This window comes from Atractosteus spatula, chromosome 14 (assembly GCF_055471065.1).
Source record: "Atractosteus spatula isolate fAtrSpa1 chromosome 14, fAtrSpa1.hap1, whole genome shotgun sequence".
Taxonomy (NCBI): domain Eukaryota; kingdom Metazoa; phylum Chordata; class Actinopteri; order Semionotiformes; family Lepisosteidae; genus Atractosteus; species Atractosteus spatula.
Genome location: NC_142719.1, coordinates 24218519 through 24232175, shown reverse-complemented (window position 1 = coordinate 24232175; position 13657 = coordinate 24218519). Strand labels below are relative to the sequence as shown.

General features: G+C 38.3%; 1 protein-coding gene across 1 annotated transcript in view; it reads left to right on the top strand.

The window, feature by feature from the left end:
* Positions 1–13657, top strand: part of col23a1b (collagen type XXIII alpha 1 chain b) — a 74955-nt gene that overhangs the window by 32327 nt on the left and 28971 nt on the right. The window contains exons 14-22 of the mRNA XM_088932854.1: positions 3171–3194; positions 5602–5655; positions 6221–6265; positions 7779–7868; positions 8354–8416; positions 8898–8954; positions 9185–9211; positions 12928–12999; positions 13462–13515. Coding sequence (XP_088788980.1) covers positions 3171–3194; positions 5602–5655; positions 6221–6265; positions 7779–7868; positions 8354–8416; positions 8898–8954; positions 9185–9211; positions 12928–12999; positions 13462–13515 — 486 coding nt within the window. The remainder of the gene's footprint in view (positions 1–3170; positions 3195–5601; positions 5656–6220; positions 6266–7778; positions 7869–8353; positions 8417–8897; positions 8955–9184; positions 9212–12927; positions 13000–13461; positions 13516–13657) is intronic.

Sequence of the window (13657 nt, the reverse complement as noted above, 5' to 3'; positions counted from 1 at the left end):
TTTTTTGGTAGACAGCAGAATTCATGGTTCCATTTACCACAGCAAGTCTTCCAGGTCCTGAAGCAGCAAAACAGCCCCAGACCATCACACTACCACCACCATATTTTACTGTTGGTATGATGTTCCTTTTCTGAAATGCTGTGTTACTTTTACGCTAGATGTAATGGGACACACACCTTCCAAGAAGTCCAACTTTTGTCTCGTCAGTCCACAGAGTATTTTCCCAAAATTCTTGGGGATCATCAAGATGTTTTCTGGCAAAACTGAGACGAGCCTTTATGTTCTTTTTGCTCAGCAGTGGTTTTCATCTTGGAACTCTGCCATGTAGGCCATTTTTGCCCAGTCTCTTTCTTATGGTGGAGTCATGAACACTGACCTTAACTGAGGCAAGTGAAGCCTGCAGTTCTTTGGATGTTGTTGTGGGGTTTTTTCTGACCTCTTGGATGAGTCGTCTTGGGGTAATTTTGGTCGGCCGGCCACTCCTGGGAAGGTTCACCACTGTTCCATGTTTTCGCCATTTGTGGATAATGGCTCTCACTGTGGTTCGTTGGAGTCCCAAAACTTTAGAAATGACTTTATAACCTTTTCCAGACTGATAAATCTCAATTACTCTGTTTCTCATTTGTTCCTGAATTTGTTTGGATAGCACCATGATGTCTAGCTTTTGAGGATCTTTTGGTCTACTTCACTTTGTCAGGCAGGTCCTATTTAAGTGATTTCTTGATTGAGAACAGGTGTGGCAGTAATTAGGCCTGGGTGTGGCTAGAAAATTTGAACTCAGCTTTCCAAAGATGTGATAAACCACAGTTGATTTATGTTTTAATGGGGGGGGGCAATCACTTTTTCACACAGGGCCATGTAGGTTTGGATTTTTTTTTTCCCTTAATAATAAAAACCTTCATTTAAAAACTGCATTTTGTGTTTACTTGTGTTTTCTTTGTCTAATATTTCAATTTGTTTGATGATCTGAAACATTTCAGTGTGACAAACATGCAAAAAAATAAGAAATCAGGAAGGGGGCAAACACTTTTTCACACCACTGTATATTCAACATCAGAAATTGTTTGAAAAGAAAAGAAATACTTTTTATGTTTGTTTTTTTAAAATGAACTGGAAACTCATACATCATCATTATGTACAACCGTCCACTGTTTTGGTCCATTAATAGAGAAAGACTTTCCAATGTATGATGCCTCATTATGGAGCAGCTATGCACCACAATCCAGTGACCAAAGCAGTCAGGATGGAATGCAAAAACTCAGTAAATCTTTTAGAATAAAAGGAGCCAGATTATATTGTGCTTTGTTTGTTTGTTTTTAGAAAGAATCATAAACTTAACATATAAAATGAAAACATAGGAATGGAATTTAATGAGGCCAGCCCCAGCTCATCTAATGTGTTTGGTAGTTAGTATCCAGTTTGTCCAAGGACCTCATCCAGCTGTTTTTAGAAAGAAACTAGGTTATTGCCTAAATAGCTTGTTCCAGACCCCCACAACTGTTTGGGTAAAGTGCTTCCTCTTCTCAGTTTTAAATGCACTTGTACTGTACATAGTCTCCAAATGTGTCTTCTGGTTTGTTTTTCACTTTTCAATGTCAAAATATTAGGTGGGTTGTTTTTTTTAGTGATGTTCTTGTAGAACTTAGATTTGGTTCAAATCGATCTGGTTTCAAATTATAAATATGTTACAGCTGGGTAGTTGTTAAATGTTCAAACCATTGATGACCATGCTAAAGTTATTCAAATTGTACAGTTTGTACAAGGGTTCCAAAAGTATAACCTCTGTTTTGTTATTAATTAGCTCTGAAGAATTTTGTTCCACCTAAGATTTAATATTTAACTGACATCTTGGAAAACTAAAGACTCTTGGATCAATACCAAACATTTCCAACAATAACAATAGATCTGAGTGATATGTTTAACAACTTAAATGAACTTCATGATGACAGATAATCTAGCCAAGTAAAAGATTGTCCTTATTCCAACCCTTGTCCTTATCTATAGATTGACCACAGCTTTAGGTTGATTGAGTGTAACTTGTTCATTTAAGAAACCTCTGGTCTTTTAGTCACACATAGCTTTCAGTTAGAATGATAGGAAATAAATCAAGTAAAAGCAACCCCAAACATATGAACCTTGTATTTATTTGGAGGAGGAGTATATGATTAACAAGGTCAAAAGTAACAGTGAGGTCTAACAAAACAAGGATGGATAATGCTTCCGAGTTTAAAACCAAACAGAGGCAGTCACCTTCAGCAGAGCTGTGAAGAGAAGTCTCATTTTTTGTGAAAGTGTAACTAACCTTCTAAGTTTAATAGATTTTTTTCAAACAGGATTTACTGCATTTATACTTTAATGTTATGGACACCTTAACCATGCTATTCTACACAGTCAATGCGTTAAAGCAAAGTATCAGTAATTAATAATAATAATAATTACTTACACTTATATAGCGCTTTTCTGGACACTCCACTGAAAGCACTTTACAGGTAATGGGGACTCCCCTCCACCACCACCAATGTGCAGCATCCACCTGAATGATGCGACGGCAGCCATAGTGCGCCAGAACGTTCACCACACATCAGCTATCAGTGCGGAGGAGAACAGAGTAATGTAGCCAATTCATAGAGGGGGATTATTAGGAGGCCATGATTGGTAAGGGCCAATGGGGAATTTGGCCAGAACGCTGGGGTTACACTCCTACTCTTTTCGAGAAACGCCCTGGGATTTTTAATGACCACAGAGAGTCAGGACCTCGGTTTTACATCTCATCCGAAGGATGGTGCCTGTTTACAGTCTAGTGTCCCCATCACTATACTGGGGCATTAGGACCCACGTGGACCGCAGGGTAAGCGCCCCCTGCTGGCCCCACTAACACCTCTTCCAGCAGCAACCTTAGTTTTTCCCAGGAGGTCTCCCATCCAGGTACTGACCAGGCTCACACCTGCTTAGCTTCAGTGGGTTGCCAGTTGTGAGTTGCAATTACAAACCTTCTGGCAAATTATCTAATTCCCTAAAAATGAAATGAATTACAGATACACAAATAGTGTACATTTTTATTTGTGGAAGTCTTTTGCATTGTTATTTCTGGCAGGAAACCAAAAGTGTGTACTCTGTACCAACGTTGCTTCATTTAGAAGCACTGATCTTGTGATCTTTATTATTCCCAGGCAATCCGGGCCATCAGTGTTGCGGTAATCAGCAGAATTGCATGGATTTCTTTTTCTCACCCACATCTTTTGTGTGCTGTGAATATTTAAACTTTGCAAATGCTCAAAATATATATTAGAATAACTAATATTTCATTAACTCTGCAGAAAGCATTACAGAGAGGTAAAATTGTGTATATACCAACTTTATAAATGCAGGAACAAGATGAGATGATATTAAGAGGCTCCTACTGTTTTAAAAAGAAAAAAACTGGAAAACTATTGATCTAGAAATTATTTTTTTTTAATTAACCGTATCCTTTTTTTCCCGATGTATTTATAACCGGGATTAAATTGTGGGTTTAATGCATGACGGTTGAGAAAAAATATTATTCTTTAAAGTTTTAAAATGATTAATGATATTTGGTTTAAAAAGCTTAATATATTTTATGATGTTTATTTTATTTTTTGTTTTGTCAAACAAGTTTAGAAATTGAATTTTTTGTCTGAATACCAGTACTCAATTTTTTTATTCCTTGTATGTGTCTTGTTTATTATTTCAAGCTTTGTTTTCCTTTTCACAAAGAAAGAATTACATCTCTCTTGTCAAAAGGAAATCTAAGTTAAGGATTTTTAAACTGGTTTGCAATTCAGCTTGTATGCATCCTTTCTGAACTTACATGTCTGAAATGTAAGCAGTCTTGAGCTCTTTACTAGCATGGATGTTATGCGTGGCTTTACATTTGTAAGGTCTCATGGGTCAGTTTCCATCTTGGAACTATAAATATTGTAAAACCCAACCACAGAATTCCAGTAAGTGTTCAGGCTGCATTTATGGATATCTGTTTAAAAATAATAGCACTTCCTATTCCGTGCATCTGTTGTATATTAGTGAATGCAATTAATCATAAAGTAATTAATTTTTTCAGCTTTGATCAACCCCAAGTATTTAATCTGGAATAGTATTCTATTGAGCCTCTGATCTATTTGATATGACTTCTGTGCTTCCATTAGTAAAATGTGGATGCATTGCTTAAATAATAATTGATGACAAAGAGTGTGGATTATGCAATTTACATGGCACATAAAACAACATAATGTTTATTGAGAGCCTTTGTTTTTTTCTCTTTTGTTATTGCCTGGCTCTGAATCCACATGCTTCTTTGAATATTGTAGTTTTAAGGCCCATTGCTGCTATTGTGATGCAATGCAGGGAGTGTCTGGATTAGGGAAGACAGGTTGCTGTGGAAACCACACCTGATGTGATGAGTGGAATGAACTGCAGGTGTAGGAGTGGTTTAAAACTATTCTGAATACTTTATGGAGAAAAAAAGATCAGCAGTCTTGCTGTGCAGTGGTGAGAGGATGAATGCGGAGGCTCTGCTGTGAGAAAACCAGGCTGAAGCATGACAGTAGCAGGTGTGAGACTCTACTAGTCAGGGCAATGTTAGAAGAGCGCGTGGGAATGACAACCCCAAAGGGGATTGTGAGAGGAATAGCCTGTGAGGAAAAGAGTGAGAATGTCAGTCTGGGAGGAGAATAATAGAAGTAATGGAGCTTTAGGAGATCGCTGAAAGTGACAGCATCCTGCTAGGGTGTGAGAGAGCAGGGCTGTCAGTGTCCACTGTATGAGTGAGTTGTGTTTTGATTAATGTTTTAGTGCGTGTGGACCAGAGTGGGTTGTGTGGTAGAGGGACCCCCTCCGGCAATACATTGGTATCAGGGATGTGAGTGGGGTGTGCTGGCAGCTGTGAGTTCACAACCTAAGGGCGTGAGAGTGAGGCGCCAGAGAGGTTGTGAGTGTGTGTTAGAGAGGGACAGTGTGTAGTGCGGAAGAGACTACACAGTGTGTAGTGCGGGAGAGGATTTCAAGCCTGGAGGCGGACATGGGAGTCCGAGGCACTGGTTGTGTGTGAAACAGTGGCCTAATGGAATAGGAGCAGGAGGTCCCTAGTAGTGAGAGCAACAGGATCAACTTGGTGAAGTTGAGACTCTGAAGACAAAGGGCCCAGAAGCAATGGAATGTGGAGTTCCGAGTGCATGTAAGAGGAAGAAAAGGAACCTAAAGGGGTGTGACAGAGATGAATGGGAGCCTGACCAAATGCCCAATGTGGTGTCAACTACCCCTAATACTTTATATACTTTTAATACTGTTTGACCGGCCACACCTACTTTCTTGACTTTCTCTTGACACTTTTGTCATTTGCTGCTGTAGCAGAGGTAAAATAAGCACACAGGGAAATTCCAAACTGTATTTCCTTTATCATGTTTTCACACATCCCTTACACGGTTTTATGTAAAAATAAACTTAACGTTAGCAGTTCACAAAATGTTTTATCCTACCTGTCCAGCATGGTAAATAGCATACTATCCACGTACCCACAGGGTATTGCTACCCTGTCCAGTGTTCAGATTCTGTATTGTAGACCTTATCTTTACTGTTCTTCCACAGGGTCCTCCTGGTCCTCCTGGTCCCCCAGGTCTAATGGGAGAGCCAGGACCAAAGGTAAACCAATGGTGTTATTATCATGAAAAGCCTTATAACTCACACAGCACAAGTGACATTCAAGAGATTGTCTGACAGCTAACAAATGTTCAGTTCATTATAATTATAATTTTCATGCAAAAAATTAACAGTTTCTCAATAAAAATGAAGCTCAGTTCTTTACAACACAGCTCTTTTGAAAACAGTGTAATGCTGTCATAGTCTTGAACGAGAGAAATAGCCTTTGAGCTGCAAAGATGTGCAATTTTAAAGTAGAATTCACTTGAATGTGTTTATTTGGAAACAAATTTACCATCTGTGAGTGTGGCATCAAAAATACAGTAGGAAACTCTATTAGAAACAAATTATTGTCTGTTAATAACTTGCAGAAGGTTGATGTTTAATCAAAGAAAGCTTAATGCTTCTTTTAAAAAATAATAGTATGTACTCTTTGAAATTGTCTAGTGAATCGGGCAGCAGTGCCTGGCGGTAGTGATGCAAAATTGTGACTTATATTATGCGTTTGCCCAGAATGTTGATCTTCATAAACTTAAGTCTGTAATTGTTACTTTCATCTGTGGAATAGGGTGAACTGGGATTACCAGGACCACCTGGAGTTGATGGGGAAAAGGTAATTATTGATTGTAGATGTATCTAACATGCCTGTAGACGCTACTGTCCAGGTGGTGAAATGAAAAGAGTCTTCATAGCTTACTTTATGAACACATAAAAGCAGAAAGAAGCAGAAGCATATCATAATACTGGTTTTCTAAAAGAAACACATTCATTATCTCATGGAGAAGTGCCAGTTTCACTGCCAGTCCACTGGAAACATTAAATTATTTATTTGGACCTTGCTGTGTCTCGTATTCTTGAACTTATTGCCTTACAAAGCTGGGCTCATGTGAAAATTATTTACTCATCTTTGTCGAGTTCAACATTTAGAGTTACCACATTTAAGTAATTAATTTATTTTTAGGTGGATGATATGATGGTATCATAGTGTTCTCTTTCTGTTCAAATGCAGTCACTGCTTACTAGCACAGTGCTTACAGGCAAAGGTCCTATGGGCGTTTTGTTGTAGAGGGTCTATAACGAAGATTGCAGTGAAGCCAAGGACATTGGGAAAGCCATAGTTTTTGTAGACCAACTGGGTAGTCTCTACAATCCACCTGGTTAGCTGGTGCTTGGAGACCAGCATACCTGGATGGTGGCAAGTGAAGAGCACAATAAGGTTCTCATACTTTATGCTCTGAAAGATGCAGCCTTTTATGTATAGTTTTCCAGTGCCCTGATGGGGCACAACACATGGTGAAGCTACTGGAACTTGGACACAAAAGAATTGGTGCACGTAAAAGGCTGACATGATCTTAAGCACAAAGATGGGGTTAGGCCACAATGTGGCTATGAAGACTGACTAAGCACTGAATGTCAGAGCCTGCAGCTCTCCCACTCCTCATCTTGATGTAATGGCCAAGAAAAAGACAATCTTCAGCAAGAGCAAGTTTAAACCTACAAGGTGGAAGAGGCCCAAAGAGTGTGCCTACCAGCACCAGCACAACTGCTGGAAGATGCTACTGTGGCATTGTGTATGACTTGATTTATGAGTTATGTAACTTGTCGCCTGTGAAAAATATAAAGTTCCAATCAGATAGCTTTCTTGTATTTGATCAGCAGTAACAATGACAGTTCTCAAAGAGTTAATGACTGCATTCCAGCAGAAAGGGAAGGGTTGTGATGACAAAGTTAAATCTGAAGCCCCAAGAGCTCTGTATAAAACTATAAGGAAGTGATGCTGTCCATAGGAATGTCTTATGCATAAGTAGGCAACCCTCGTCCTTGAGTATGGAATTCCAGCAAGTTTTCAATTAGCACCTGAAACACACAGCTAACTGGACTTGGCAATAACATGTAACAATTTCTTTGTTAGACAGAAGCATTCTGTGGTTATTCACAATGGCTGGAATGTGATCTGACATCAATATTAAAATTTAATAAGATTGTTCTTAAGTCTCAGAATATATTCTCTAACTATGTCTCTGTTTTTAAAGCCTTGGGAGAAAAAACAATTGTCTTTTTTTTTCACATACACCAGAAAATGGGTATAATTATATTAAAATGTTTCATTTTCCTTCTGAATGCAGGGCCCAAAGGGTTTGAAAGGAGACAGTGGTACTCCTGGAATGCCTGGTCTGAAAGGAGAGAAAGGGGAAATGGGCCTGTCTGGGCCTGCTGTAAGTGTGATTTAATTTTAGATATCAATGTCTTTCTAGAGACATAGAGTACTGTTATGTATTCACTAGCATGAAAAATCTGTATTCAAAACCACTAGTTTGGTTTTACAGTACATAGTCTTGTTCCTACATATTGATGATACATGAAGTGTATACAAATCGAGGAATAGCTGAATTCCCTACCAGTCCACTTATTAAAGAACTACAGTACATGATGGACCTGTTTTGTTAATTGATGTATAATGGAAATTGTTGTCAAAAGAGAAGAGCACCACACAAAGGAAGGGAAAAAGATAACTATTTTAAATGAGGCACGGTCATGAGTCATTAATTTGCATTGCATTTGACAATACTTTTGGTTGCAAACACATCTGAAATTGTCTACATTCTGGTCAAGATAATAGTAATACCTGTTAATATATATTCTTGATTTAAAGAACTGATAGAATAACTCCATTATTTATTTTTCATTCTGGGGGCTTTAGGGTATTGATGGACAAAAAGGAGAGAAAGGGGACTCAATCTTGTCAAGCCTGGAAGATACCCTTGTGAGTTTTACCCAATATAATAAATATCATATAAAAAGCTGGAATGATTCAACCACAAATTGGGATTAAGACCTACATGGTAAAGTGTATTTTTACTTTACATGTAAAGTATTTTTCATTGCATTGTGATAGACATTGAAACATGTAAAGGTTAAATCCATGCAGAAAAGTAGAAAGAAGAAGCATAGCATTTTGGCTGTTTCTCCTTCTTCTGGTATGAAGCCTTCAGCTGAAGGAGGTGCTAAAGCCAAAACATTGTGTATCTTCTACTTTTTAGCATGGGCAACTTGTTTCTTTGCAGCTAATGTCTGCTGTTGCAGCTCCGCACTTGAACTTCTCAAAATTGAAATGTGACCTGCTTAATTATAGGATTGTGTTTTTATTGATATGAGGCTTTCTTGTGATGAATAACATATCTTAGACTTACATGGCACTGCAAGCAGAAGTTAAGACCTTACTATTTTTTGTTTTCATGTTTCAGGTTCAAATGATCTCTCCGCCTGGCCCTCCTGGTCCCCCTGGCCAACAAGGGCCCATGGTAAAGTACACCACCAGTCTGTAAAGTGCATGGAATAAGTGCATAATTTATGGAAAATAATCCTGTACTGTAAAGTTAGAGAAAGAGCAAGGCAAATAGTTGAATAATTGCAATTTGTAGAATGATTTTAACTTGCTAGTGCAAGGAAGAATGCGCACACATTTTTAATATTGTACATTTTTAATACCTTTTGAACTACTATTTTTAAAAATACTTTTTTTTTTCTCTAGGGTCTTCAAGGTGTTCCAGGCACAAAGGTAACTTTTTAAAACTTGACATTCAGTGGTGCTAGAAAGTTTGTGAACCCTTTGGAATTGGCTTGGAGGAATTTTGGCCCATTTCTCTTACAGAACTGCTTCACCTCAGTGATGTTGGTGGCCTTTCTTGCATGAACTCCCTGCTTCAGGTCCTGCCATGTTTCTATTGGATTAAGGTCTGGACTGTGACTCGGCCATTCCAAAGCACAAAATTTCTTCTGCTGAACCATTCTTTGGTAGACTGACTTGTGTGTTTAGGGTGATTGTCTTGCTGCAAGACCCACCTTTTGTTGAGTTTCAGTTCATGGACTGATACCCTGACTTTCTCCTGTAAAATTTGCTGGTATTTGCTGGTACAATCCAGAATTCATAGTTCTGTCAATGATGGCAAGCTGTCCTGGTCCCGTGGAATTAAAACAGCCCCAAACCATGATACTGCCACCACCGTGTTTCACGGTTGGGATGAACTTTCACCAAACAACGTTCTCATTTAAGCCAAAAAGTTCTATTTTTGACTCATCCATCCACAGAATATTCTTCCAGTAGTCTTCTGGCTCATCCAGGTGGTCTTTAGCAAACTTGAAATGGGCAGCAGTGTTCTTCTTGGAGTGTAGTGGCTTTCTCCTTGCTATCCTCCAATGCACACTATTCTTGCTCAGTGTTTGCCTGATGGTGGACTCATGAACACTGGCATTAGCCTTAGATGTTACCCTGGGGTTCTATGTGATCTCCTGGAAAAAATAGACTCCTAGGAAGAGTAACAATGGTGTTAAATTTGTGTCAATTTGTACACTATCCAGTCTGATGAGCATCGACAACTCTTTTTTCTGAGGTCCTCAGAAATCTCCTTTTATCGAGGCATGGCGTGTGTTCACAAACCTGTGTGGTGAAGACCAGACTTTGGTAGTGAAGTGACTCAGGTTTATATTTTTTAAATAGGGCAGGGCCACCCAAACTCACACCTGATTGTCACCCCATTGACACTCCTGACTCTAATTATTCCCTTAACTGAACTGATAATCCTAGAGGTTCACATACTTTTTCCGACAAAGGCATTTAATGTTGAATCATTTTGATCAATAAATGAATGAAAAAGTATATCCTTTTGTGTGTTGTTTGTTTTATTGGGTTCTCTTTATCTATTTTTATGACTTAGATGAAGATCTGATCATATTTTTGCAGAAATTCATAAAATTCTAAGGGTTCACAAGCTTTCTAACACACCACTGTTTATCTACAGATGCAGCCATTCAAAATGCACGGTAAAACCCCGTATTGCGTGAAATTATCTACAGTTTAGCACACTATACCGCAGTACACGATTGGCTGGCCAAAATGACCGACAGGCAGCACTCGTGGTGCCTTGCTTGTTAGTGAAACGATTATTTAATCTCTTTACTGTGCATGTTTAAATCTGCTTAATATTGAATATTAATATGGAATTTTACAACTAAAGGGAAATTTTAGTAGCTGAGCATAAAAAGAAGAGGAGCATAACATGTCTGAAGGTAATAAACTATATTAATTTAGAAATATGAACATATTATGTAAACTGTATTTGGCTGTTATTGGTAGTTTAAATAAAAAATACACACCAGTATTCCACTTTCTTCATAAACATTTTAAGCATCAAAGTCTTTCATTCAGTTACATACTGTGGTTATTTTGGAAAAGTTTTTATGTGATCCTATATGTGCTGACTATATTCAGTTTATATACTTAAAAAAAGTTATAAAGTTTTAACCTGTTCTATGAATACTTACGCTCGTTATCAAAGTAAAAAAACACATACTTTTTAGAATCTGATTAATAGCGAATATAAGATGGAATCACGTATCTAAATAAATTAATGATGATATAATTATATTCATATAGCTCAAATTATTACAGTATACTTTCTTTGTAAACATCTGCATCAATTTGATTAATTCCCCCGCGATTACTTGGAAACTTTTTGCCTGCCCTTTTTTAGTTATAGGTTAAGTTATCAAGTGGCGCATTGGTGTAATGGCTTTGGCATATGACTTGCATGCTGGAGGTCGGGAGTTCGAACCCAGCTCTCGCTATGAGTTTTCTTTTAACCAATAAACATTTCTTTGAAAACTAAAATAGTAAGGAAAAAGTGCAGCCAAATAAATAGTCAAAGAGGAAGGGCAGGACTCTAGAAACTGTGAAGAGGCTGCTAGGCTGTTGTCTGTTAGTCATAAAAGGGAGCCTCAGGTACACAGAAACCAAATGGTGAGCTCACTAAAAAGGGAACCAAATGGGTAGAACAGCAGGCTTAAGCTGAGGCTGCTGTGAACAGTCAGTTGGTCGAAAAAGGGAGCCTTGGGTGCGGAATAATTGAATGGCGAGCCTTCTAAACATGGCAGACTTGGAGCTGAGTCAGGCAATGCAGAGAGCAGGCAAGGAGCTGAGGCTGGTGCACTGGGCACTGCTTAGAACTGGCTTGGAACTGAAACTGCTGCACAAGGTGACGCTGAGGGCTGCTAAACCTGCTGCACAGAGCGAAGGCTGGCTTGAGGCTGCTGAACATTCTGCACAGAACAAGGGCTAGCTTTAGGCCGCTGAACCTGCTGTGCAGAGTGAGGACTGGCAGAAACAGGGTGCCTCCGGTACAGGAGAAACCAGATAGCAAACCTTTTGAAAAAGTAGACCAAAGAGGTTTGCAGTACATGCTTAAGGCTGCAACTTCTGTGCAGAGTGAAGTGCTGTCTTGCTCAGCGAAGATATGTGGAGAGTGAAAGCAGTACTGTTAGTGATGAAAATCTGGGGTGAGATGAACAGGGGCCCCCTGTGCAACACAACAGTGTGCAACACAACAGTTGTTTAATTGACATATTCAAATGTAAGCCAAAAATTCCCTCCTGTGGCCTTTTCTGTTGCTGCTCTGCTAATATAGGCTGTTAAATTTTGTTATAAACTATAATATTATCAGTTGTGGATGTAAGTGTTCTAGTTTATTTCACTGTCGATGTTGTAAATGACTCTCATCTTTGCTGAAGATGACAATATCAGTGCAGTTTCAGTTGCTGTTTCATTGAATGCTGTTCATTTAATTTTGGAAAGTAATAAATGTTGGGATAATCAATTTTATAAATCTTTCATTACATCTAACATAATGAAACATTACAAATGACCTTTATCTTGCATTAAACTATGTTGTAATTGTTTAAAATTAGAAACATGTAGTTGCAACTGGTAAACTCACACCATCCTCCAAACATATGAATCAAGTCACTGTAATAATATATATGTATTTCATTTGGTTTTAAGTCTGTCAGATCCATATAACTAGTGAAAAGTAGACAAGCCACATTTATTAGCTAGAAATGTGGCCTACTTGAGGTGTTTTACTAGAAGGTAACAGATTCACATTTAACCTTATTTCTTTCAGTATTAAAGTACATTTTATCTTTGCAAAATGTCTGCTTCTTGATCTTGTTTGTAAGTTATTATGTGTTCTTCAAAACTGCTTAATAAACATTTTCTAGTTATACTTTTCATTTAATTGTTCTAAATGATCAGATACATTTTGGGGTGGGAGCTGATGATAATGTATGTGCAAATTGTGATCTGGAGGGGCACCTTTCCAAGATCTTGCCTAGAGCGCCCAAAAAGCTTGGGTCGGCCCTGCCTTTAGAGGACATAGATATTTCAGTGGAGCTTGTTTTTTTCATTATTGAGGAGTGAGTTGTTTTGATTGCTTTCTATAGGGGGAACCTGGAATGGATGGAGTGAAAGGGGATAAAGGAGATTCTGGAGAGAGGGGACCCCCTGGACTGAAAGTAAGTCTCCATTATGTTCTTCAGTCATGGCTGGGGTCTATGTTATTTTATTCAGCCATTCATATTTTTGTCTTTGCTCTATGTAATTGGTCTTCCATACATATTACCCACTATTTATTTCTTTTTCTGATGCCAGAGCAAAATAACTTTTGTCACGTGCAATCATCTAGTCATTTCTGCTTTACATTCTTGTGAACTGATGTTTTCACTCTGTTCAACAAAGATGTAAAAAGTTTCTTCCAAGTCCCGTGCTTTAGCTGAAGATGTACTATGACACTTTGTCTGTGGAACTTAGGACATATTTCCAGATGTATTTTATTGCAGTTCCACAAATCAGTGTCTCACCTCCATGCAGAGGTATTACAGTGGACTCATAGCTTATTTTTAATCTCATGTCATCCTGAATTGGATCTGCAATTTTTATATCTCCCTTTATGAGAACAGCTTTCTGTCTGTTTTTAGGGTCCCCCAGGTCCTACTGGATTGGTTGGCCTTCCCGGTACCAAAGGTGAAAAGGTAGAGTCATTAAATAGTAGCTTTGTATTGCAGGTCTTCTGTTCATGAGGGTCATGTCTAGAAAAAAACACCTCTAAAATTATTTGTTTTTAATATTTGTTTTTAAACTGATGAGTCATCAATACAATATTTACTGAACACA